This window comes from Solea senegalensis, linkage group LG1 (genome assembly GCF_019176455.1).
Source record: "Solea senegalensis isolate Sse05_10M linkage group LG1, IFAPA_SoseM_1, whole genome shotgun sequence".
NCBI classification, from domain to species: Eukaryota; Metazoa; Chordata; class Actinopteri; order Pleuronectiformes; family Soleidae; genus Solea; species Solea senegalensis.
In genome coordinates, this window is record NC_058021.1 from 40363343 (window position 1) to 40388176 (window position 24834).

A 24834-nucleotide genomic window follows, 5' to 3' on the forward strand; every position below is an offset into this window, starting at 1 on the left:
AAGGTGCTGCTTTGGACCTGTTTCTGCTCCGACCAACAGTTGTTTGGTTTGCTGATTAGCCACTCTGAGAGGCCTGTGTGTGGATAAGAGTCTCCAGGATTTAAGTCAGACAGAGGGGGCGGTGTTGTAAATGGGACCTCTCATCTAGATTATTTCTAACTGCACATTATAATGCAAGGATTTAAAAACTTGCAAAAACAAAAATAGAACAATTAAACTGGAGCTTTTGAAATGAGATTTGCTTTGTTTTAAACTTCAGTTTGACTGAAAATATTCTGGTCCACTGGCTGCGTTGCTCTCTGGAGCCCCCTAGTCTGAGCAGATCCTCGACCTAGATGAGTCAGACGTGATTTGAAGAGTGAATGCCGCCTCCCCCCACAATAACCTCACCCTCTGAGATCTCCTTTGAGTTGGGAGTCTGCACACACGCACACACTTGCAGTGTTATAACGGTGCTTTGCTGAAGGCCTCATCTCCAAGGGCTTGAGGAAGGTTGACATCCTCACTCTACCCAGTAAATAGTCAGTGTTATTTTTTTCTGTCAAGCGAAAGAATCTGTCTCCGTTTCTCTCTATTTCTTGTTCAAAATGAAAACAGGATGGTTCACTCCACCGCCCTGTGGGAAACCAGCTCTCTGTTGTCTTATTGCTTAACTCCCAGAGTATGATAGTTCCAGTCTTTTGATCATCCCCAAAGTCAGGACAAAAAACTACGGGGAGGCCTCCTTTCACTATTATGATCCTCGTCTATGGAACAGCCTCCCTGAAGGCCCAAAGGCAGCAAAGAATATACCAGTATTTTCAAAAGCAAACTTAAGTCTTACCTTTTTATAACCTGGCTTTTAAGTGAACTATTTCTTTTTTCATTTATGCATGCTTTCGTTTTAGTCCATTTTACCTCACCCACATACCCTTTTTACTAACCTTATTAAATAAATATTATACAATATCAGTATTACTTGGATATTTATTTATTTGTATATTTCATTATTTGTTATATTTACATATTTACTTTTCTTTTATTTAGTTTTTTAGTCTTCAGTATTTTCCCTTGTAACTGACTGCATAATCCATGTCAGCATTTCCTCCTTTCCTCACTTTCTTCAATTCCTCATCCCTGTTTTATGGGTAATGCTTGTTTATTTTATGTGTTGGTTGGGATAGTTGATGGCTGGGTTGTTCCTTATTATAAAACACTATTGTTTTTTATCCTGTTAAGCACTTGCTTTCTATGAAAGGTGCTGTTTAAATAACTGCTGCATTTGTTCATGCATTAAAATAGTCTTTGTTGTGTTGGTCAGAATCAAAGAGGACATGAAAACTTGATTCATGTTTATCTGCATATGAATATCAAACTCCAACACACAAGCTCCAATTTGCACAAAACCGCATGCTCAGAAATAGAAACACATGCACACACAACAGGTAGAGCACTTACCGCTAAATTTGTAGGGCTTCTCTTTTCATAACTTGTGAGTAGTGTGGTGTTATTCCATCCGTCCATGGATGCTGTCTCACATAAGGCCACTGTTTATGTTTATTCACAGTTCATCTCAGCTCTCTGTCTGACAGATTGGAGTTTGCTAATTACTTCACAGAAGCACTCTGAGTGCTATTCACCTTGTTTAACTTTCACTTGATCAGCATTCTATTTCTGTCTTCTACATTTTTCATCTCTTTCTCCACAGTCCTGGTTCCCACCACTCCAGAACTGTCGCAAAAATGGAACCTCTTTCCCCCCTGCTTGTTTCAGGTCAGGTTATATTTAGTGGAAATCCCCCCTAGTGCACACAAGGGACATGGTTGGTGGTTGGAGAGAGACAGTTAAAATGGCTCCGTGCCATAATTTATTCAGACATTGAATTGGCCCAGGCTTGAAGAATTTAGAGTTGCTCAGAAAAAAAAAAAAAAATGCTTTTAGACTTTTCGTGAAGCGTGGTCACATTGCATTTATATTTAAATCAGTTTGATGTGAAAGCAAAGGCTCGAGAGTATGCCAGGGCTAGAAGGCCACAAGAGAAAATAACTTATTCACCCACCAGATTGACAACAACTTGGTTGGCTGATACAGGCATATTTGCTTAGCATATGCACACATTTTGTGGTGGCATTAAATTGTTTAGCCCACACCTTCCTTGACAGGATAATTCCACCCGTGGAGCCATTATAGGATAGGTTATTATAGGTTATTATTTGAAATGTTCATTCACTGCATATGGTATGTTGTATATATGTAAGTGTACTATGACTTTTTTGAAAGCCAATTCTAGTTTTCTAATTAAAAGGTAAATCCACTCATTGGAGAACAAATTGTCATCGTACTCCTTTTCGAGGTTCAGGTTTCGAGTTGGCAATTTATAAGTTTCGAACAAAGTCATTCTTTTTAAATAGAGCGACCCTTTCCTCAAACTAGTGGTTAAAAATGTGAATGAAGGCTTGCCCATTTTAAATCTGCAACACCTAAGAGGTATTTGTATGGAAATGGCTAGAGATAAAGTTTTGTGAAACAGATTAGTGGATTTTTCTTTGCACAGCCAGAACTAACAATGTCATTTGGATGAGCACATAAACAATTTCATCATCACAAAAGTCGCTGGTCCACATTCTCACATTCTAACAATTAATTTTTTTTTTGTAAATGGCTGATAGCAGTACTTTAAGCTTGTGAAGTGGGTGCATGATATATAAGGCCCACTCCACTTTATTTCATCATGCTGTAAATATTCTGCAATCTAATCTAATATGAATTAAACAACTTAAAATTGACTTCGCTTCTGTGTGTTTATGGCAAAGCTTTTATCCACAATCATATAAACTAATATAGTTCTCTCCTTCAAACAAGGTAAAGGTGAAAGATAAATAAAGGACAAAGCAATAGAGGTAATAGTCCCCAGAGAACCTGACCTTTCCCTGTAGTGAAGTGTAGTGTGTACATCTATGACCCTGTGCCTTGGCCATAATCCCCCACTACAGGGGCTGGATTAGGGACTCGTCTTATTAGCCTCCACCCTCCCTCCACTCTAAAGGGGTCTTGCTCCCTCTTCAGCCTGGATCGATGGCTGGCTCGGTCTGAAGAGGCAGCTCTGGTTATTAAACGTGGGACCAACCAAACCCTTTGGACTGCCTGGATAATCCCATGACAAATTAAGTAGATGAAAATGGATCAGGGAGAATGGGGAGTAGAGAGAATCTTCATATTGTGACCTTCTAAACAGTAAACACACAAGCAAGCAGACACTTGATAGCACCTATCTTATTCATCATATGTTAATCTGTAAGGATTTGAACCCCTGTTGGATCAGCGTTTTATTAAAAATCACTGAATGTGAATCGTGATGTGTAAGCACAGCTCTGATATGCAGACAGGGTCAGAGTTGCTCTCTCCCTTCACGTACAGTAAATCTTTTATGATTTTCACTAATGCATACCTAATGATGTAAGGTTTGTAACCTTAAAGGGAATACATGATCAGAAATTGGAAAACAGAACTGTCTGAGCTAGTCATATAAATTTAAAAGTTCAGCTACATGCTCTCCCTTCTTTATTATTATCTACAGGTGTTTACCTGTAGATAATAATAGTATATTTTGTGATAATGTTAGGTAAGTGTGGTTTTAAAAAAACGAATGGAATTAAGAATAAGTACATCTTAGTTTGTTACATCTGGAAACAGTGAAGCAAAATCAAGTCTCCTGTGGTATCCAAAGTTACAGATGAACGTGCAGTTTGAGCTGAGCCAATTGAGAGATTCTGGAAAGTACACAAAAGCTGTCAGTGTAAAACAAGTCTAACTCCTTATATGTAATCATGCACACATGGACAAACACAATAAGTTCAGTTCTTTTTGTAAAAAAACAAAATAAAAACTCACCTTAATGGATTAAGAAAGGCTATATGGACATTTTTTTTTAAAACCACCTTTACATTCCCTTTCATTGTTTTGCCTCTCACATAAACCATGTCTGCACAGGTATCACTCACCCTCTGTCTTGCTGTATTACAGTATTAGTCTGCGTGTGTGTCACGTCTAAGGCTGTCATGTAGAATAACACCAGACGTTAATTATCCCCTCTGTCTGAGGTGAACGTCACTAGAGTCCTGAACTGGATGTGAACCAGCCGTTCCTGAGCACAAGCAAAGTCTATTAAATGCCGTTATTGAATCTTCAACCCAATTTAAGAGTGAACACACAACAACTGGCCATCTGGCTTCTAGCTGTGGTTTCTTTACTCGATTCCTTACCTCCTATGAGGAAGTCTAGACAATGGGCAAAAAAAAAACGGAGACACATTTGAAACAGAGGGATGCAGTATATATATATTAAAAGGTGTTGGTGTGCTGCTGGTGTAGCTTTGTCTGTGTTAGCAGAGATTGGTCAAACTTTATCTGGAGTTTGTACACGGAAATTGAAGTTTTACAAGCTCCTTGTTACAGCATGAGAACATGACTTTGAGCAACAATTCCTCTTGAGAAATGTATTATAGTGGTACTGACTCAACTCAGAAAAAAAAAGTACTTTCCAAAGTCTTTATGATCTTGAAACAGAACAATGATGCAAATGGTGTCTGTATTGGAAGCTTTGAAAGAGAGCGATATATTTTAAAACTAGTTGGCAGCAAACAAGAGGGTTTTTACAACATTCACCTTAAATTTAATGGTCAGCAGTACTTGGCAAATATGGTGTATTTTCAAAGGTGATTTACTCACTTACACTATTTTTTGAAATTTTGTGAACTAAGTAGTGAAAGTAATAAAAGAGGCCAGCATCAGTGACTGGAGGGTGTTAGTGTAAGGCTACCTCACACATGCTGTGAATTATTGTTGTTCGGTGCACAATCGTGCAAGCCAAAATCTTATAATATTAGGAAACCAACAGAACCTGCCCCTGGATTTCCTATACTGACAATCAAGATTTTTTTAAAAGCTTTCTGCAATAGTGTGATCACAATCAGAATGCAGTTATGGCAAGTAATCAATAAATAAGGTGAGGTAAGTGTTAGTACACTGTTTTATTTCTTACAGCTAATGCAATTGCCAATGGAATGTCAATGGAAACAGATAGTTTTGGCATAGGAAAATAGAGGTGTTGTTGATTACATTATAAATGACTGCATTCCATTTAGGTGAACTAGTTCCAGCATCCTGGTGTTGTGCATGGTTTCTCACTGGTATAGTTTGCTAGAACTTTTAATGGAACCGTACCATGTTGTTTAAATTTACCTGACTGAGGTATCTTCTGTGGCAGATGTGATAAGAGCTTGTCAAATTCTCTGTATTCTTAGAAAGGCCTTCCTTTCTCATCTCATTTGTAATAGTAGAGATAATTCTGCACCACAATTTTTCTGTGGTTGATTCATGTCACAACATCTGCTGCGGTCGATTTCTCAGCGCAGATGTTGTGCATCAAATTTTCTTCCTCCGTCAAGGTCAAGTAAAATATGGATAAGACAGGATTTTCATTCATTTAGTTTCTTTACACTTTTCATCTCATTTGGTTGACTAGACTTCCTGCATTTCCACAAAACATTGAGACAGATTGTTTTCTCTGTATGTGTGATAGTATGGTGTGAAAATGTTTTTAAATCACCAAAATAACCTTAAACCTTAAAAGTAAATGGGGAAACAAGAGGCCTTGCCAGTGAATTATTAGGTAGAGGGATGAAATATTAGGTGTTTGACTGAAATACTCAAGAGGAGGAGGTAGGAGAAATTTCATGATGTGGATATGTTGGAACAAACCTTTGGAATAGTAAATCCCTGGGTCAGGCTTGTGTTTCGACTGAGAACAGTGCTTGTAGGCAGGGTGAGATGCATAGCGTGACGTGGTATCTGTGCGATGACAATGAATGATAACACAACAGACAACAATGCTCAGTTTGTGGTTGTTATTCTCAGCAACATGTCAAAGCTTTGCATGAGAATAGACTATGGCTGTTAAAGAAACACTGGTCGCGTCGCAATGTGAGTGATGCTTTCCTGTCACCCAATCAGCTGACTGTTGTGGGTGGAAAAAAATAGAACAGTAGTGGCTGGTTGTTTTGGTAACCAAATTGTTTCACTTGATGGCATTAGATGTTCCTCAAATATATTTGACAAAATATTGAAAGGAAGATTGGTTTTTTTTTCGACTGAAATCTACAGGCACTGACAAACGTGGTAATCTCATCATTATTTTTGGGATTTAGTCACAAAATGATCCCGTCCAAATCCTTAACTACTCTGCAGGTGGTCTTAAGAGACACTTACCGTAGCATTCAGAGCTCCACGGTCTTGTCACAGCGTTAAATACGCATGAGTTGTGTCACAGTGTAAGCCATGATTAAAATCCGTCGCTTGCACCACTAAGACATGTCTCTGGTGTATCAGATGGAAGCTTAGCACCGGCATATGCTCGCTACAATGATCCGCCGATGGATGACAGGTGGTTATCCCACTATTTGCATAATTAGGGGTGTAACTTGCAGGCTGCTAGAATGTCATAAACAAATCCATATGGCCTTTTGGGAAAATCCAGATGATTCACACCACAGCTCACACTTGCTGCCTTCCACGTAACAGGCACATGGATTTTTCACTGAATGTTTAAAGTGAGTGTGAAGTAAAGAACAACTTCATCCCGTCTACTTGTTTTGACAGTTCTGATGGAATGTGGGAACTCTCCAGAACTGTCCAGAACCAGCTTCGTTTGGTAGTAGGGCATATACAAACGACTCATATCTTTGGAGTCAGTCATGCTATACTGTTTGGGCAATTTTGCTGCAATTATGACTATTTTTAGTGTGGTTTGGGAAGAGGCTTACATGATCATTCACACACACAGACACAGACACAGCTGTGTGGAACTAAATCGACAGTATTTCTTTCACTACAGCAGGACTCAAGCCAAGCCTAACCTTCCATAGTTGAGTTGTACTGTGTTTCCGTTTGGGCCCAGTAGACCTTTTATAAAAACAAAAGTCCTCTAATCACCACTTCTCCTGTCTGAGTTGGACCGTCGATGGTTGTGGCCAGAAACAGCAGAAATGTGTAACTGTTGGAAGCCTGAGTGGAAAAGTGATTTACTTTGTAAGTGGATAAAGCAGCAAACGGTTTATTGTTACACTAAGTCTTTTTTCCTCCTCTCTTTATTTTCTCTCACCCCTCTGCTCTCCTCATTTCATCCTTCCTTCCCACTCTCCACTTTCCCCTCCTCAGGTATGCCACTCCACGTCCGTCCCAGCAGCGATCCCTCCCTGGTTGACCTTCCTCCTGGTGAAGTCCCAGTTGGTCCAGAGGAACCATCCAGAAAGAATCCCGCTCGCTGGTCCACGACTGTTGGCTTCCACAAGCACAACCACAAACCAAACGCAAGCATTGGTGGGAGTCTGGAAAGAAAGGTATTATATATGTAAATAGTCAGTATATTAACCTTGAGTTCTGACTGCCATGTGGAGAAAATACTACAGTATTGACTTACTATATATCAATTTCATAAGCTGTGAGATCTCCACAAGCATAAAAAAAATCAACGTTACACTTATTCTTCATTAATCGACTGTCAGGTAGTGTATGCTGATCCTTTTGCATTTTGTCTAGAAGCTATTTTTCACAAGGCTGCAGATAAAGTGGATCAGCATCAATTATAATGTCAGAGATAATGTGCTCTGAAATCTAACCTCCAGTCGCCCTCTTTTTTTTTTCAACTTTCCAACTTACTTTTCTCTTTCATTTTCTTTTGTACTCTCACGTGTGAAACCTGTGCCGATCTGCTTGCAGATATCCAGCTGTGTCATAGATATAGTCTTTATCTAAACGTTGTTTTTTCCCTGATAACACCCGTCTTTTCCTTCCAAAAAAGCCAGAAGAGATTGTGAAACACACAGAATTCAATTTTCTATGCCTTTTTGAGCATCTGATTATGGATCCTTATAAAAAAGGCAGGTACAAGCTCCCTGTGGCTTGTAATAAAGACAAATAACTTCTAAAATGGCTGCCCCATGTGATGGTTTCCCGAGAAACAAAGGTTAAAAAGAGAGACGATAGAGTGCTTGGAACGTGACATGGCAACCCTCCATGTGATTAATTTGTCTGAAAGCGTGGTCTGATAATCCTATTTAAAGACACTTTCTGTCTTCAGAGCCGTGACATGCTCTGCAGTGGGGGAGGAGAGGAAAGTTTGGGGTAAAATGGTCGCTTGACCTTTCGTTTTGTCAGAACAGCTTGTCATTCTTGACCCGCCGTCCCAAGCCAAACTGAGCAAATGTGAAAAATATCTGTGCCCTCAAAAAGAATAAAACACACAAAATGAGTTCGACCCTCCTGCTCCTGCACGTGGCTTCTTCTTTTATGTACACTGTGCAGGATATCGTGTTTTGTTTAATTGCGTTGTGGGAGAAGCAGAGACTTAATCGTTAAAAACAAACCATTACATTTATTGATAACAAGAGTGGCTGTGATTTAACAGATCACATGCAAAAAGGATTCCGTTTTTGACTGGTTTATTCAAAAAGATGTCTGCCTGTAATGTTCAGGTCTACTTCTTGACTCCTATCTGCTGCAGGTGATCAGTTATGTGAATTTAAATCAATTTCAAGCCAACACCTGGAGGCAGTCATTTTTATTGTGCAATTTCTGACAGAACTATTACATTTTTTTTTTCAATAAAAGGTAGTATTAGTCCTCATAATCCTCAATATCTCTTTTTCATATGTCTAACTGCCATATATTCACCACCAGTCGAAGATGAAGTCTATTCTTATACAGTCAGCCACAGATGTTAAATGTCTTCCATTGACTGTGATATATTTATTTCTTGGCACTAACATTGTTCTTACAGTGGCCATACATCAGTGATAAGTGCTGCCAAAAGAGTGTGTGGATATAAGCCATACTCAACCATACACATAGACTCATGGTTGTCTGGGATCATTTTATACCACGACCGTGATCTGCTCTATTTCCCTTTGAGGCTCTGTGGATAAATCAAGCTCGGTTCTGCTAAATCTACACAATATAGGTCAGAGTGTGAATCCTCAGTCATCAGCTCGCACTGCAAACTCATCACGTCGCCCAATGAGTTTACAATACCTCATTATCTTGGTTCACCTTGTGTAGCACAGGCAACTGAAGGGATTAGCCAGTGGATATGAGTCTGCTGATTTATTGTTATGTATCTGGATTCTGGGTTTTTTCCACATTTTACGATCTGACGTGTCGTAAAAGTTTGTGGAGAGAAATCCTATTGTTGCACAGTGGGGATCGAGGCTATGATGCCTATCGGGGGCCGTCTCGTTGGAGCCCACGTGTCCAGCTGAGTTTTACAGTCTTGTCTGCAGTGTTTCCTCTGGCCACCGTCATGCCACATTCAACTAAACTAAAACACACACACACATGGATTATTACAGCATGCAAAGTTTTTTTTTGTTCCTTCTCTCTCAATCTCTCCTTTTAAAACATTTTCTTTTTTTTACTACTTTTTTTTACATTACTATCATTATATATTTTCTAACTTGCTTTTTATTTATGTTCTTCATACTCTCTCTCATTGTGCAGTGGTTTGTTTTCTTTTGTTGTGCGATGTCTCGTTAAAATAAATCCACATTTTCATCTGTTTTAATGCAGTTTCCTAACTGATCAACCCAATCCCCCCCCAATCTACTGTATTGCATGCGGCCCAGCACATGTTAGAATGAAAACATGGCCTACAGCATCATTCAAACTGAGCACGTTTGGCTGAGGCACAGCTGCCAGTGAGGTCAAAGAATACAGACTTAATATCTTTGATAGCAATGTTTTTATTATAGTAGTTCAGTTGTAATTATCACAGTATTACATTCAACATTAAATTGCATTTATAATAAGCTTGTTTGGTGTTTTATGGTGGAATATCGTATTATCATTTTTGTGATCATTGTTTGATACTCCTGTCCTAAATGAGTCCCTTTATGTTTTTCTGTCTTGGTGAGTCATTGTCTCCTCTGTGAAAATTTTAATTTGCTTTCAAAGTTATGCTAAGCTACCTTAACCTTCAATCACTGGGAATTTAAAGCCATGGCCATCATGTTTGGAATGTAATCTAGTCTGTATGTTTTTGTACTCAGTGCCACTGTCATGTCTGCTGGTGTTTGACCCCACCTTGGCACAAGCATTTTGGAAGGTCCTTTTCCTGTAATGGAAGAGCTCAGCTGTGGAGGCCACTTATTAGCGGCTTAGGCCTAGCTGCAGAGTTGTGGGTGATGAAATGGCGTGAGGCTTGATTTAAAAAATCTGCATTTGAGAATGAGCCAAAACAAACTGACCAACATCCACCACAAAATGTCTCTCAGTCAGCAGAGATAGACAGGACTAATCCACAAAACACTGTTTAAAGAATGTGTTAGTCATTGAAAATGTTTTGTTGATAAAGGATTTCATTGTTGCAGCTGTGGTGATGATACATGTAAGCAGGTAATCTCTACATCTTATTTTTTTTTGTCTGCAGGGCAGAGGAGCCCATGCCTACCGGAGTCTCCCGCGGGATGCGAGCGGCTGGACCACTCAGTTCCAGAGAGAGATGACTCGATCGTCCCTGAGTGCTAACCATCCAATGGTCGACCAATGGCTGGACAGACAGGAGCAGGTACAGTTGTGGGCTTAAAACGTGAAATATGGTCATTGTTTATTTTTGTGGTTTAAAGAATTAGATTCACTGTTATTTTTTTTTTTGCAAATAAGCACAAGCAGTGAGCTAACTGCGCAGGCAGGGATCCAGCAAGCCCGTTACATTCATTCAGTCACAATGGGACACCAGCACAGTCTGCCAGCTTGCATAAAAGATAAAAAGATGATTCTGGTGAGTTCCACATAGTGAATTTTTCAGAGCACTGCAACTGGCTCAGTACTTTTTCATGGAAGATACCCAAAGTTGAGGTTTGGGATTTGGAAGAAATAAGTTGTATATGTGCATTCCTGTGGAGCGAGCATAGTACATACTGTATGCCACACTGTGTCAGGCAGTTATTATAATAAGAATACAAAAATAGTTTTACACACTCGGCAGCCATATTGCCATAATAATGTGCTGCTGAGTGTAACATGAGTAGATACAGCCAGACACCTGTATTTGCATTTATCTCTATTTAACTACGTCTATTTGTTTTAAGACCATGATACATTCTGACTGACTGACATCAAATTTATACATCTGAGTAATTCTTTTCTGTTTGCCAGTGTCTTCTTTTTTTTTCTTTAATCAAGTATCGTTATTCAGTCTCAGTCATTGCAGGCTCGCCTCCTCACTTTACACCTCCTCTCTCTGTCTGCACTTTGTGATTGTCTCACTCTGCGACTGGTCCCTCGACCCCGTCAGCTTGTCAGAAGAGAGAAAAAAAATGTTCCCTTAAAAAGTTATTAAAAGTGACAGAAGCTCTCTGCTGGGAGAACAGGGATGACCTTGGGAGGTGTCAGACACACTGAGCTCAATGTGTAGAGAGTTTGCCTTTCAGTTTCTGCCCATCACTGCCTCAGCTACTCATTTTGACCCATGTAGAAGGTGTTGAATTGATCTCTTTTTCATGCCGCGGAGCAAGAAAAGTGCAACGAGAAGATGTGAAAACAGGCAGAGCTGAGATAAATGGTTGCAAGAATGCAAGTAGGTTAGTATCTCAGAGTGCAAGTATAAGCATTCATTGAAATTGAAGTTATCATTTCACACATAATCTACACTGGATTACATTTCTCTTGCCACAATTGGAGTGAAAAAAGAGACAATTTTATGTGTTTTGCATGTGTCTTAGATATTAGAATATCCAGTCATGTGTACACAGCAAATCTTTTTATTATCTTATAATCATGAATAGAGAGCTCTCTATATTTACTTTTATTCAACTTATTTGATAATTGTATATTTTATTTTATAATAATAATTATAATAACTATAATTCTAAACATAGTTCATTGCACTACCAAAATATCAAACTTCCTAAAACCAAGATTTAGTTTTTAGGTGAGTGCTCACATTCAACCCAATATGTGAGATTAGCACTGAGCGAGAGTCATGAGCATCCGTGTACCTGCGGTCTAAGCATTCAAAGGTGGTTATTACCTGAGTCTTTGTAATCTGACACCCGTATGAATAAGATGATGCTCAAAAACACAAAGTCCGCTCATTAGAGGTGACACAGTGTCATTTTCAAAGGGGCACATAATTGCCAAGTTGTTCCTTTCTTTCCTTCACTGCCTTTATCTCAGGCTTGATCGCTTGCCTTTCCCTCCCACACATGACAGTTTGATATTTTGCCTTTTCTTTGTCTATCTGATGGACAAGCAGCATAGCAGCACTAACTCGTTAGACGGTAAGATAAAAATATGTGGGTTAATTAAAAAGAACTGAGATCACATTTATGGATGATGAGCAACACATGCACCAACACACGTACACACGCACATGAACAAAATCACACCGGCTAACTCTTGTTTATCATGGATTTGTATATATATAGATATATATATATATATATATATATATATATATCTGTTGTACTTCATTGCTCTACTTTATAAGAAACAAGCAACAGGGTTAAAAGGACGGCCCTAAGTTGTACATGTACATTATGGGTGTGTATGTTGGCGTGTACAATGTTCCGGCAGCATCCTTTCCTCTCCTTCAGCCTTAATGTACCTGAAGATTTTAAGCACTCCTTTATTAAATCTCTTTCTGTAATGGATTATATGTGTGGTACTCCACAATGATACCGGGAAGAACAGACTTCCCGGTATCATTTGGTACACTCTTTAAGTGCTTTGCTTCACCATTTATATTTAAGCAGAAACTCCCACCCCCTATCCTTTAAATACCAAAGTTCTAAGGCTGGGTTTGGATGCACAACACTACAGACTGAATCCAGGATTTTGTCATCACCACAGGAACCCAGAGGTGATAAACCCAGAGAGGAATCTGAAAATGTTACTCCAAGAGTGGCCTCCTGTTTTAAAAACAATCTTGTCCAAATAAAAATAAAAATAAAAATCAGGCCAATCAGAAGACACACAAAAAATGTCACTATACAGTTTTTGACCAGAAACCTGTTTTGTTCTGAGAATGTGCAGAACTGTATCTACGTACTTGTTGTCACCACTGATGTATTATGGTAGTTGTGGAATGACATAAAAACATGTATAGTTTTCTTATTGAATTAAATAATACATTGAAGAGATACACGGTTACACTATTAAAACCAAAGATACCACATGATTTTAATAAGAATGACTCAATGAAAGTAAATAACAAAAGCATGTATTTGTTTGATAACAATATAAGCATAAAGAACACTAAACAAAGTACTAAAACAAAATGTTTTTTAATTTTTCTAAGAATGTAAAAATGTAAAATCAAAATATTCATATTTAAAAAAATAAGTACTACGAACGTAATATAACATTATTTTATTTTAAGTCCCTGAACTGGCCATAAATGGTTTTGAAAGAACGTAGTCATACTTAATGACAGCCACTAAATCATCATGTGATACAATTAGCAAAGATGATGTAGCCAATAAAAAACAGTCAGGAAGTGAATGCAGATAACTCCATTGTCATTGGTCTCCATGTTTTCCCATTCAAACTAAAATGTGGAAAATAAAACATCTGCATTTCTAAAACTCTAAACTGCCAGTACAGTGTGGATGACACTCAGAGCAGTTGTTAAACAGCAGCCTATCCACTAATTAAATTCCATAATTTCGTACGCAGTCAGTGCCTCGTATTTGTTTTCCAGCTAATCTGTCAATAAAATCACTCCAGGAGCCTCAGCAACACACACAGGCCTCCATTGATTTCCATTAATTCCTACCCCAGACCATAACCAGTTAATGACCAACCATAACCTTGACCTCGCCATAATTCAAATCTTAGCCCTAAACTTAACCAGTTCCTCATAAATGCAGTTCTGCCTCATTAGGACCAGGTTTTGGTCTCCAACTGAGTCAGTATTTGTGCCAGAAAAGTACAGACACACACACACACTCCCTGCCAACTGTGTCATCAGCCAATGAATGCCAAGGCCTTATGAGTTATTGTTTACATAAACAGCTGACATTAACCAGCCTGTTATGCTGTTGATGAATGCTAATAGGCCCTCCCACTCAGCAGCGCACACACAAACACGCGTTTGGATCTAGCTGAGTGCTTCTGCACATTTTTTTGCAGCCTGATGAACTACTAGAGGGCTTTGTTATGAACAATAGAAGAGGATGGACTGACATCAATGCAGTGAAATCACAGGATGTGCAATGTCAAACAATAATATTGCACTTCATATTGCAGAAAAAAAGTACACTTATCTTCTCTCTAGTGCCGTGTGGTGCGAGACTTACCCCAGTCAGAATAGCTCGTGTGTTGGTGGACTGATGTTTGATGAGTGTCCTGACACTGACAGGCATAAAGACAAATATCCCAATATTTCTTGCCTGATAGCTTTTAAAAGTCTTCGTCAAACAGAAAGGCAAAGAGAAAAGAGATACTAACAAAAAAAAAGAAGAAAAGGCTTTGCTGAAGCATTGCAGAGTCTAAAGCATTTATGTAGAGAAACAGCTTTGTTCAGGCACTTTTGATCAAGACTCCAGCTGTCAGAGTGCCTCCCTGTGTCTGTTGTCTAAATGAGACACCTTGTCTGGCGAGTTTTAAAGGGAACCCAAAGTGGCGAGGTGCCCGGCAACATCACTGAGCCAACATGTTGAAAGAAGATGAGTCCGTTCAACATCAAACTGAAAGAAGTGAGCGAGGAGCAGAATGAACGCACTCCTTTACTTTCATATTTTCCATATCAAACATTTTGCACCAAACAAACACAGATTTTCATTTGGGCCCTGATTTGTCAACAAAATGTTAGTTTTCTCCCTTTTTGTTGTCTCTCTCGTTTTAGTTAGAAGCCATCAGTTCTTTTTGATTTACTCTTTGATCAGTATCCAGTTACTTTTACGCAATTATTGCCTGTTAAATATCGGATATGTTTTTCCTCAATTTGTATGTTTTTTTTAAATCTTTAAAAGGAATGTCACTTTCTTCAGAATGGTCATTTCTTATATTTGTACACACAGTGATAAGGAATTTTACATCTGCATTCAACCCACCCTTATTACACACAAACCAGGCGCTGGAGCAGCATACATCTGCACCTGTGGAGCAATAGGAGGTTGGGTGCTTTGCTCAGGGGTACATGAGCCCTCGACATGTCCCAGGATTTGACCTGCCAACACTATCAATTCCCTTCCACTTGTCCACAGGCTCTATAATAATTCGCCTCTGTGCGGTTATTTGTGTACTGTAGCAGCCCATTTGTCTTTAAGCAGATTATCTGTGCTAAACCAAGGGTTACTGTCTTAGATTTTCATTATGACTAGATCAATCTTCATGGCTTTTTATGTAGTCTCACTTTTTTGCACATAAAACAAATCAGTGAGCAGTAGCGGTGAGCACACAACTGCACACAAGAGGGAGCATTTTTATTCTGCATGCACACAGAACAGTATCAGGCACACAGAAGTCACACTTCCTGCTCACGGCTGACTGCAGCAGTCCAGTTCAGTTAGAATAATGTAGCCTGAGCCTCACAATGGCCTCTCCTCACTCAATTAGCCGTCTGTGTTGAACTGCTGCCCAAATGTCACGACCTGTGACAGACGATGAGTGTGGTACCTGCTCTTTTTAAGCCTCATTTGTGCTGGTCACCTGCTCTTTTCACCTCTAAGTGTGTTTGGCTATTTAGCTTGGGGCGACTTAACAAGCATTAGTGATTTATAGCACTTGTTGATTTGCTCAGTGAAGTGAAAGCTAAATACAAATTTCAACATAAAAACCTTGTTAATATTGGACATTCTAGGCTCCACTTTTTTTTTTTTATCCCTGTTGAATATAGAAACAGGTGACAAATTAAAAACCTGAACATTTAGAGTGGATACATGCAATGAATGCAGATTCCTCCACAGAGATGTGCTGCAGGGTACAATTAAGAAGTTAACATCCAAAAATACTCTGCAGAATGGCGATCCAGCCCTAAATTGTAAAGTTGAATGACATTTTCCTCAACTATGGCCGTCATCGTCATCGTCATCATCATCTGCATTTGCCATTAAGCTACAGTTATACCTACCTACATGTCAATCAGGATGCTAATGTAAAATTATATGATATGGGTTTTGGTGGTTTGAATGGTGTGATTGACATCCCAGTGACATGTGGAAACATATGCATGCAATTATAAATTTAGTGCGCCATTCTTTTCAGTCTGGTCTTCTCTCATAGTGTTCACATTAACCAGTGATTTGTCAAGTGGTAAAATGTAACTAAATGCATTTATTGCCTTTTTTATTCATATTAAAAGCATCCACTGATTTCTTTCTGCTTATGAAGAACAATGGCATCTTAATTTGGGGGATAAGCAAAGAGAAAAAGCATTGATATTAAAATATATGTGCCATTATTATAACTATTCTCATAATTTCTTGTTAGTCCTTAAATGTTGCACCGTCTGAATTTGATTACTATACCTCACAATATGTTTTAGCCACTAGCTGTGTATCTGATGCATATCTTAACAAACTGAAGCACAAATGTAATGTCATTCTTTCTTTAAATTAGTGTGTTTGTGTATTATGTGCAGGTAACACACACACACACACACTGTTGGGAGTGTAATTTGCTTGATTCATTCCACAGCGGGGAAAATAGATTGTCAATGAGCAATTATGAAAACAGCGCAATTTAACATGCCATTATTAACTTAACATCTTTGTTATATGTGGTGATAATCACCTCGTGTGTGCTTGTGTTTTTAACGTGACCTTGTCAGCTCACCAGCCATCCACCATTTTCTGCACAAAAGCTTTTCTCACTTGCTTCTTTTTGTCTATTAGCATTCAGGATGGCTCCACTGTCACCTTCACACTCGCACGCACACACACACACATAGAGGGAGTGTTGGAGGGTAAGTATAATAGAAATAAGTGCTTAACAATTCAAAACAACGTTCACAACTTAATCCCAAGCACATAATAGGACAGACAAATGAAGTTCTTAAGGACAGTGTGTGAAAAGACACTGAGCAGGGGCGAGAGAAGGAGAAAGAGGGCTGTAAATGGTGCTCTTCTTCTTCTCCAAAGTAATAATAGTCTTGCATTTTGTCCCAGAGGAAAGTTTTGTGTCTTGTTGGTGTTTCTTCCCCCTTGAGACTAGATATGTTTGTTTTTGTGCTTTCTCTTTTATTTTCTGGCAAGTTATTGAAAGTTTTTTGAATCACGTCTCTCCTCTTATCGCATTTGAGCAGGAGAGAAGTTATGCAGTCTCTGAACCCTGAAAATGTTTTGCACTGTAGGCTGAGTGCATGTGCATGTAGATTTCTGTGTGATTCAACTGTTGAAGCTGCAGCGTGTCATTTTTAAATACAAACCCCTGTATTGCCAAATGGGTTAACACAAGGCTGATGGAGGCGAGGCTGAAGCAGCGGACAGTGGCATTAGGCTGAAAACACCAAGAGTGTTCACCCATGAAACATTTCAGAAGTGGATTCTATTGGTAAAAATAAACCTCAACATTCATAAAACAGATTCTAATCGTAATAATGATTTAGGCCTCTCTGGAACAGGATTGATCAGTATTGAAAATGCTTGCTTCTCCAACAGTTTAAACAACTGCCTGCCTGAGCCAGTCCGCCTGTGTCTGCACCTCTGCTGCACCTCACAGCTCTAGTGCTGTGTGTCCATCATTCCATTACATCAGGTTTGCGTTTCAACCGAGAACGGCACCTTCACTAACTAGTGTGACGTCATACTGGCGCGACGACAACATGATCTTGAATGTGACACAACGGCCAATAGATATCCAGCAGCTCTTTTCTTCCTGCTTGGTTTAGCTTTATTTGGCGATAGACTGCGGGCATCTGCCTTGGCTTCCATGGGATATTTACACCGATCGCAAGGGAGTGATGTTTTTCTGTAGCCCACTCAGCTAACTGCAGTGGGTGGAGCCAGTCTAATGGTACAGTACCATTTTGCTCTGGTACCCAAGGGTGCCAAAGAGTGGAACAGTTGGGTCTGGTTATTAAGGTGCTATTTCTGATGGAAACGGAAAAAAACAGGTACATGGTAAAAGACAGATAAACAACACACAGGCAACTTACCAAAGTACTGTATAAAAAAAATATAAAAAAACTTGATATCTTTCTCTCTCTCTCTCTCTCTCTCACACACACGCTCTCTCTCTCTCTCTCCCTCTGCACTGGAACTGTAAAGTTCAAATGATTTAAGTTCAAAAGGCTCATATTAATATTTTCAAGTTCAGAGGATGTTGTTTTTTTTATCCTTCAAATTCAGCAATGCAAAAACTCCATCGGGTGAATTTTGCCCTCAGATCTTTCTTGGTTTTATAGTTGAAAAAGCCTTTAAAAAGAATCTGAGAAACAAACAAAAGCAAATGTGTAACATTACAAATATATTACATGATATCTAGTAGTTAATAGAGACCATATATAAATAGTGGTCGAAGTCCTCCGGTTCTTCTAAGGATGCCAATGTGGAAGTAAAAATAATTTGAATAGCCACCAGCTATTGGTTGCAAAAGGAACTCAGTTGTGAATGAAAGTCTATGGGAAAATTAGCTTCTATTTTTTACTTAATTTATAAAGTCAGTAAATATGGTCTCAGTCACTAGTTTTGGGGTTTTCTTAGACAACTGTGTCCATCAGAAGCCTGGTTGCAGGTGAAGCCTCTGAAGTTGTGTTTGCAAATTGTCAACATGGCGCCAGCTCAGCCGTGATTCGCTCTGATGTTGCTGTGTATACATTCATTCCTGCTTACATCCCTTACATCAGTGAAGCGGTGTCAACCTTTGTGACAAGTTTTGTTCAGTTACCTCTTTTACAACACTCGCGATGAGAGGATGTACCATTTCCTGGTCCCTGTCTCTTTTTTTTTGTCTACATATCCAGCAACTCCACATTATCAGTGTGACAAGTTCTCTCTGCTCTGCTGGTTATGAATGTGTTAATTCTTGATTACAGTCCATGCATTTGCGTTCTCCGATTTGCTCCGTGGAGTGAGAAATCACTTTCTCAATGAGAATAATTGAACACGGGCAGGTGGGTGCCAGCTCATTACCCACAAATCACAGGGAGCAGGGTAACCTTAGTTGAAGACAATAATGATTTCAGGGAATAAAACTAGGCCGTCAGCATGGAATCAAGCCAGTCAGGACAGCAAAGAATCGAGGAGGGAGAGGTGAACACAGCTTCTTAAGATGAACACATTTTGTTCTAATCTTCCTTTGTTTTGTGGGTGAATCAGTTTCTCAGACGGGTGCAGTGTCTGTGTCTCTGGTGGGAAATGTTAAAGTGTCTGTAGGAGGATCATGGTCAATATTAAGGCACTGTGTTTCCATTGTCAAGCGAACTCACTCTCGTTCGCTGCCAAAGGGAGAAAATACCACTCTAAAAACTCATTCCTGGATAATCAACATCAAAACCTCACTTCATTTCAAAGGGAGAAAAGAACAAAGACATGGATTAATTAAAATACACTCTGCCACAAACACAGCTAAAAAGCGATGGTCTCCTTACTCCCGAAGGAATTCTGTGATTGACAGAGCCCAGTTTCCCACAGAGTGAAGTCATTCATTCCAATTTATTTGAGTTCTTTCTACTTCCTCACCCTCTCTCTGCCTTTTTAAAAAAAAATATGCCACACAATTCCACTTTCCGCTGAGTGCCAAAGGAGTTCACTCTGACACAATGAGCTCCATTGTCACAATAGAGTTTTCTCACTGTTTTATAGGTCCCATTAGGGGGGCAATGCTTTTAAGGTGCTGAAGGAATGTTACAAGGCCCTGGCCGGCAGTAAGCATCCACTCGGGGCCACAGAGAAACACAAGATGGGCTTCTTTGCTATCTCGGCCAAATTGATCCGTTTAATTTGCATTGGCCAAAGAACAAAAGCAGTCACAGTTGGATATATGGAATGGGGTGGCTTTTTATTTCACAGCCAAGGAGGTGGGAGAGCAGAAAGCCTCTCAAAAGAAAGCCGATAGTCGAGGGTCAATCAGTCCATTTTATTTAGACGTGTTGTAATGGTAGCCAGCCACTTTGTGCCACTCTGCTAAGAGTTTTTATTTGGATTTATTCAGATATTACTCTCTTCTTGATCCTGTTAAAGTTCTATTCAGTTTTATGTCATCGTTCAAGAAAAATAGCGCACAACTTTCAAAGTCATGTGAGAACATAATGGTTATGTTTGCTAATATAAAACTTCACCATGTTCCCGATACTGACAGAGGTTCAGACAATCATCTGGTGTGAAGATGAGCCTGTGGAAAAAAAAGGTGTGCTCCTATCTTGCAAGCAGAGGAAAATACAAAGTATTTTAAAATGCCTTCTGACTCGAGCTTCTGATGCACCACATGTACGTGTTGCACACATCTACTACAGTACGTGGTCATACCCAAATAGAGGATGAGGGTAATGTGAATTTTGTATCTGCTCATATTAAAGATCATCTAAATCTAAGCTGTTGGATGATGGAGCACTCCACTAAGATACCGTTCCACCACCCTGGAACACAAATTATATTATTCCTGACAGTAACTTTCATAAAGGTAACACTATGATCTCAGTGATGGATTCCCTACTGTATCTCCAGGTTATTTTAACCGTCATATTTCAGTGAAATAAATTGCCACCAATAGTGGTTATGGCTCCATTTTAGCAGAGAACATCAAAGCAATGGACACAGCGCCTTCATTCACAGCAGTTTTCCAACTGAATTGTCGCCTCTTTATGCTCTAACTATACACGTTTACATGGGAACTGCTGCATAGGAAAGCACCCCCGGTGGGCTTCATCACAACATACTCAGAGATTCTCACATGCTTTCATGATTGCACCCAGAACCACGCTGACTGCCTTTTCCATTTTGAAAATGGTGTCGCGGAGAGCTGGTTTGTGTGTCTGTTGTTTTGGGGGGTGACACTATGGCTGATATAGAGAGATGTTGGAATGTAATGCCGTGTTTCCATAAAGTGGAACAGTTCAGTTTTTTGTGTTTCCATTAGGAATAGTACCAAAAACACAGCTGCTCCTCTTTCCTTGGGATACCACAATAAAATGGTATGGTAAGGTCAGGGTGGAGGTAGACCAGCAAGACCACTATGAAAACACATCTTCAATGTGTGTGCATTTGTGTGAGTGTGTGTATCCAGAGTGGTTATTGTAGGTGGGTGTCTACACATGTTTGTTATAAATTGACCCGTGTTTGTTGTAGCACCGGTCATTTACCCATGTTCTTATCTCATCAGTGATTCCAGTCACTGATGAGATTCATTAAGCAAGTAAATTATCATTAACTCTAACTAGCGCACTCCTTTCCACAATGGATATCTTGATTAATCTGACCCTAATTGCACTTGGAGGCAATAAGGGCACAGTGTTTACTAACAAAAAGTGTTCTAAGCTGCAGCACAAAACTTCAGGTTTAGTGTTTGCTCTACTTGAACAGAAACAATGTAACATCATTTGTATGCTGCATCCTTCAACTGAAAACTCTGTCTGGCTCTGTCAAGCAATTCCATCCAAGCTGACTGAGGGAGCGTTTGTGTGTCTAGACCGGCAGCACAGGGGCGGGTGGGGGCAATGAGCATTTATACTGTCAAACTGCTGAGCGACGTGGGTTATGGAGCAGTAGAATTCACTTCTGAAACTTTTTGTGAACTCTACTTCGGGTTTTCTGTCATACAGCAACCTGTTTACGGCCACCTCGCCTCATTAGTTCAGGGTTGCAGTTGCTTCCTTCTTCACATCAAATGTAAGCAGCGCAGGAATGTCACGACACAAGATCTAAACGCCGACATAACTGAGAAACACAGAGTTTTGTGGAACTGCTAGGCAATTGGACAACAGTCAAATGTAATGAACGTTTGATTTTTATTGACTCCTCACCCCACCTTCTTTTTATCACTTTTTTTCTCCAGTCTTCTCCACTAAACACCCCCCAGCCACTTTGCCCACACCCTGCACCACCGTAAGTGGCATCACACGCTTTGCCGTGGCTGTGCTGGAACCTTTTGGGACATCTCCTCATTACTGCCCCCATCTCCACATGACCCTCTTCATTTAGTCCCAGCTGAGAGCAAGGACACAGCTAAATGGCTTTCTGTCTCACCCTGATCCACGAATTTCAACTTCCAATTAAAATGAAATAGAAAGCGCACCCCCACCACCTCGCCCCACACAGCTCCCATGACGCTACCAATGAACGCCCCACACTCCACCTGCTCAAACAAGGCAGCAAACAACCACTGATCTGGGGAATCACCTCCTGTAACAACTGGCTGCATTGTGCACCAAAGCCTTACTTTCCACTAAATTATTTAAAGTTCAACATCATTCACCCTCATTTGCCCCATCATCATTTCTCCCCTCTTCATGTTGAATGTATTTAGGTTTTGAGGTCAGAGCGTGTTAAAATGTCCTGTCGGATATGAATACGATTCCTTTGTGAATAGCAGTTTTCTTTCCCTGTGATTACCTGCTGATACATTTGCATCACAGTAAAAATACTAAATAGTTAATACAGTATGACACCTTCACAGTGCAGGAGGTGGAGTTTATTAGCCGCCATCGTGCTTCTGAATTAGTCAGTGTGATTCTGTTTCGAATAATTGCAGGAGGGGCTACGAAATATAATGAAAAACAGAATATGAAAACGTGTTTAATTACATTACAGTTCCAAACAAGGGCCGCGCTCGCTGAAATTCAAACAGCTGCTATTATTTCAACGGGGGTAACATTCGCTCGCTGACCTTCACAGTTTGAAAGATGGATTAAACATTGTGAGCAGTGGAAAGCAGACTGTCCTCCCACTTAATACGCTCAAAATGATGATTAATCTGTGAAAAGCACCGCAGAGCTCCTTTTAATGCATGGGTAAAGACCCAGGATTCAGCTGGGCTGCACTCTCAACGCCCCGGATTATCTGTTCAGAATCACGTCCCCACACCAAAGCCAGGTGTCTGGAAAGTCATAATATCCCTTTTGAACTATGTTTTATGCGGCAGAAACCCTAAATCTGCTTCAAATGTCCCCTTTGAAGGGCTCTTCTGATGCAAAATGCCATGCACGCGGAAACTCTTTGAAACACGTTTAGTGTATTCAAACAGCATTATTCACAGAGCTTGTAAGAGTAAGAAGTGCTCTGGACAAAAGCCTGTAACGATAACTCAATTCACAGTAATTCCTACCCGTTTGAACCTCCGGCTCTCTGATACAGGAGGAGTCTGCGCCGGTTGAGGCTGTTATTGATGAGGTTTGGAAAAAAAAAAAGTCTTGGGCCTCTCCGTCCGCCTTGGGCCTTTGTTATTGACCTGGTGATTGATTTAAGTCCTCATAATTAGCAGGCCTAATTTAATTAAAGTGCAATTTAACGATGCAGTGGGCAAAGACGTAAGCAGCTGTGTCATTGATAGATCAGTCCAGGCCTGATATGAAACAGACGCGAGCAAGATGATATATTCCACACACAGCGAGTCTCCCACTGACGGAGGTAGAGACAAGAGAGGAGACAAAAATTGTAGACAAGGAATAAAAAGGAACAATGGGAGGATTGTTTTTCCAAATGTCAACTCACCGAACAGAACCGTCCATCTCTCTGTCCCACCACCCCTCCTACTCTTGCCGCTCTCTGTCCTGTGGACAAATGCAGCCTCACATCTCTGATCTAATTTGCTTAACAGCATCAGGAACCTGTCTGTCCCTGCTATTTACTTCAAGTAAATTCACATCAAACTTTATGAGCCAGACGCCACATCTTTACAAAACCAAACAAAGGGAGCCAGATTTTAAGGCTGGACGTTTTTGTTGATTAAAGGAGGTGTTGGGATAAAGCCTGTGTGTGAAAATGAGCCTTTGTGGATTATGATATACTGTATATTATAAAAAATGTATATATGTATATCCCTCATTTTATTTTATGATAAAGTAGTAATTTCACATTTTTAAGCAAAAATAACAGTTCTGTCTCAATAACATAACATGCTAGTTAAAAAATATAACAAAAATACAAACAGGTTATTGATATCCAGGCCCACTGAACAACATTTGACTCCTTCTCCTCATTTTAAAACGGAACAGTGCGTCGGTAATGCAAGTGCTCTCCTCTGAACAAGCCCATTGGCACGGGGTGTGAAATATGAAAGACAACACATGTCCTCATCAGAGGACAGGCGTCGCTGCCACCTTGTCTTGTCTTGTCTCTTTGGCAAACAAACACAGGAGTGTAGTGTCGTAACATCGCTCTATATTTCTCGCTTCCTCTCCGTCACGTTTACAAAACAAGAGATGGCCGTCATCGGGGACACACTTTCATTTTCCCCCCCAATGTCTACTGTTTCTGCTCCAATGTGGATCTACAGTACGTCGCCACACTAATAGAAACCGAAGGCCTAATTCATTTGATATGGTGCTGTGTATTCTGTGCTTTACTCCCCTCACTGCAACACAATAAATCCACTTTGCTGTATATTGACACGGCCATTAGCTTACATCATCAGGATCCTTTAGATCATAATAACATAACGAAGATAAGGAAGTAGGCTGAAACAGGTTTGCCTCTCCGTTGACAGCCATTAAGTGGCATTTAGAGAACTTGTGGGTTGCATTACGATCCTTTCATCATCCACTAACTGTTGACTCTTCGCACAACCTTTTACAACATTTGCTTATCCCTAACATAAATGTAAATAAGTGTGCCATAATCTTAGTGATTGTGACATATTGGTTGCCTTAATGGAACTGGAGTCCAGCGGGCTACTGAGGCTGGAGGGGTTAGTGGAGAGGGTGGAG

General features: G+C 39.9%; 1 protein-coding gene across 2 annotated transcripts in view; it reads left to right on the top strand.

Annotated features, from left to right (window-relative positions):
- The window catches only part of pard3aa (par-3 family cell polarity regulator alpha, a), a 314117-nt gene that overhangs the window by 113914 nt on the left and 175369 nt on the right, over nucleotides 1–24834 (top strand). For both annotated transcript variants that reach the window (XM_044031983.1, XM_044031991.1), the window contains exons 4-5: nucleotides 7194–7375; nucleotides 10459–10596. In XM_044031983.1, the coding sequence (XP_043887918.1) occupies nucleotides 7194–7375; nucleotides 10459–10596 (320 nt within the window). The remainder of the gene's footprint in view (nucleotides 1–7193; nucleotides 7376–10458; nucleotides 10597–24834) is intronic.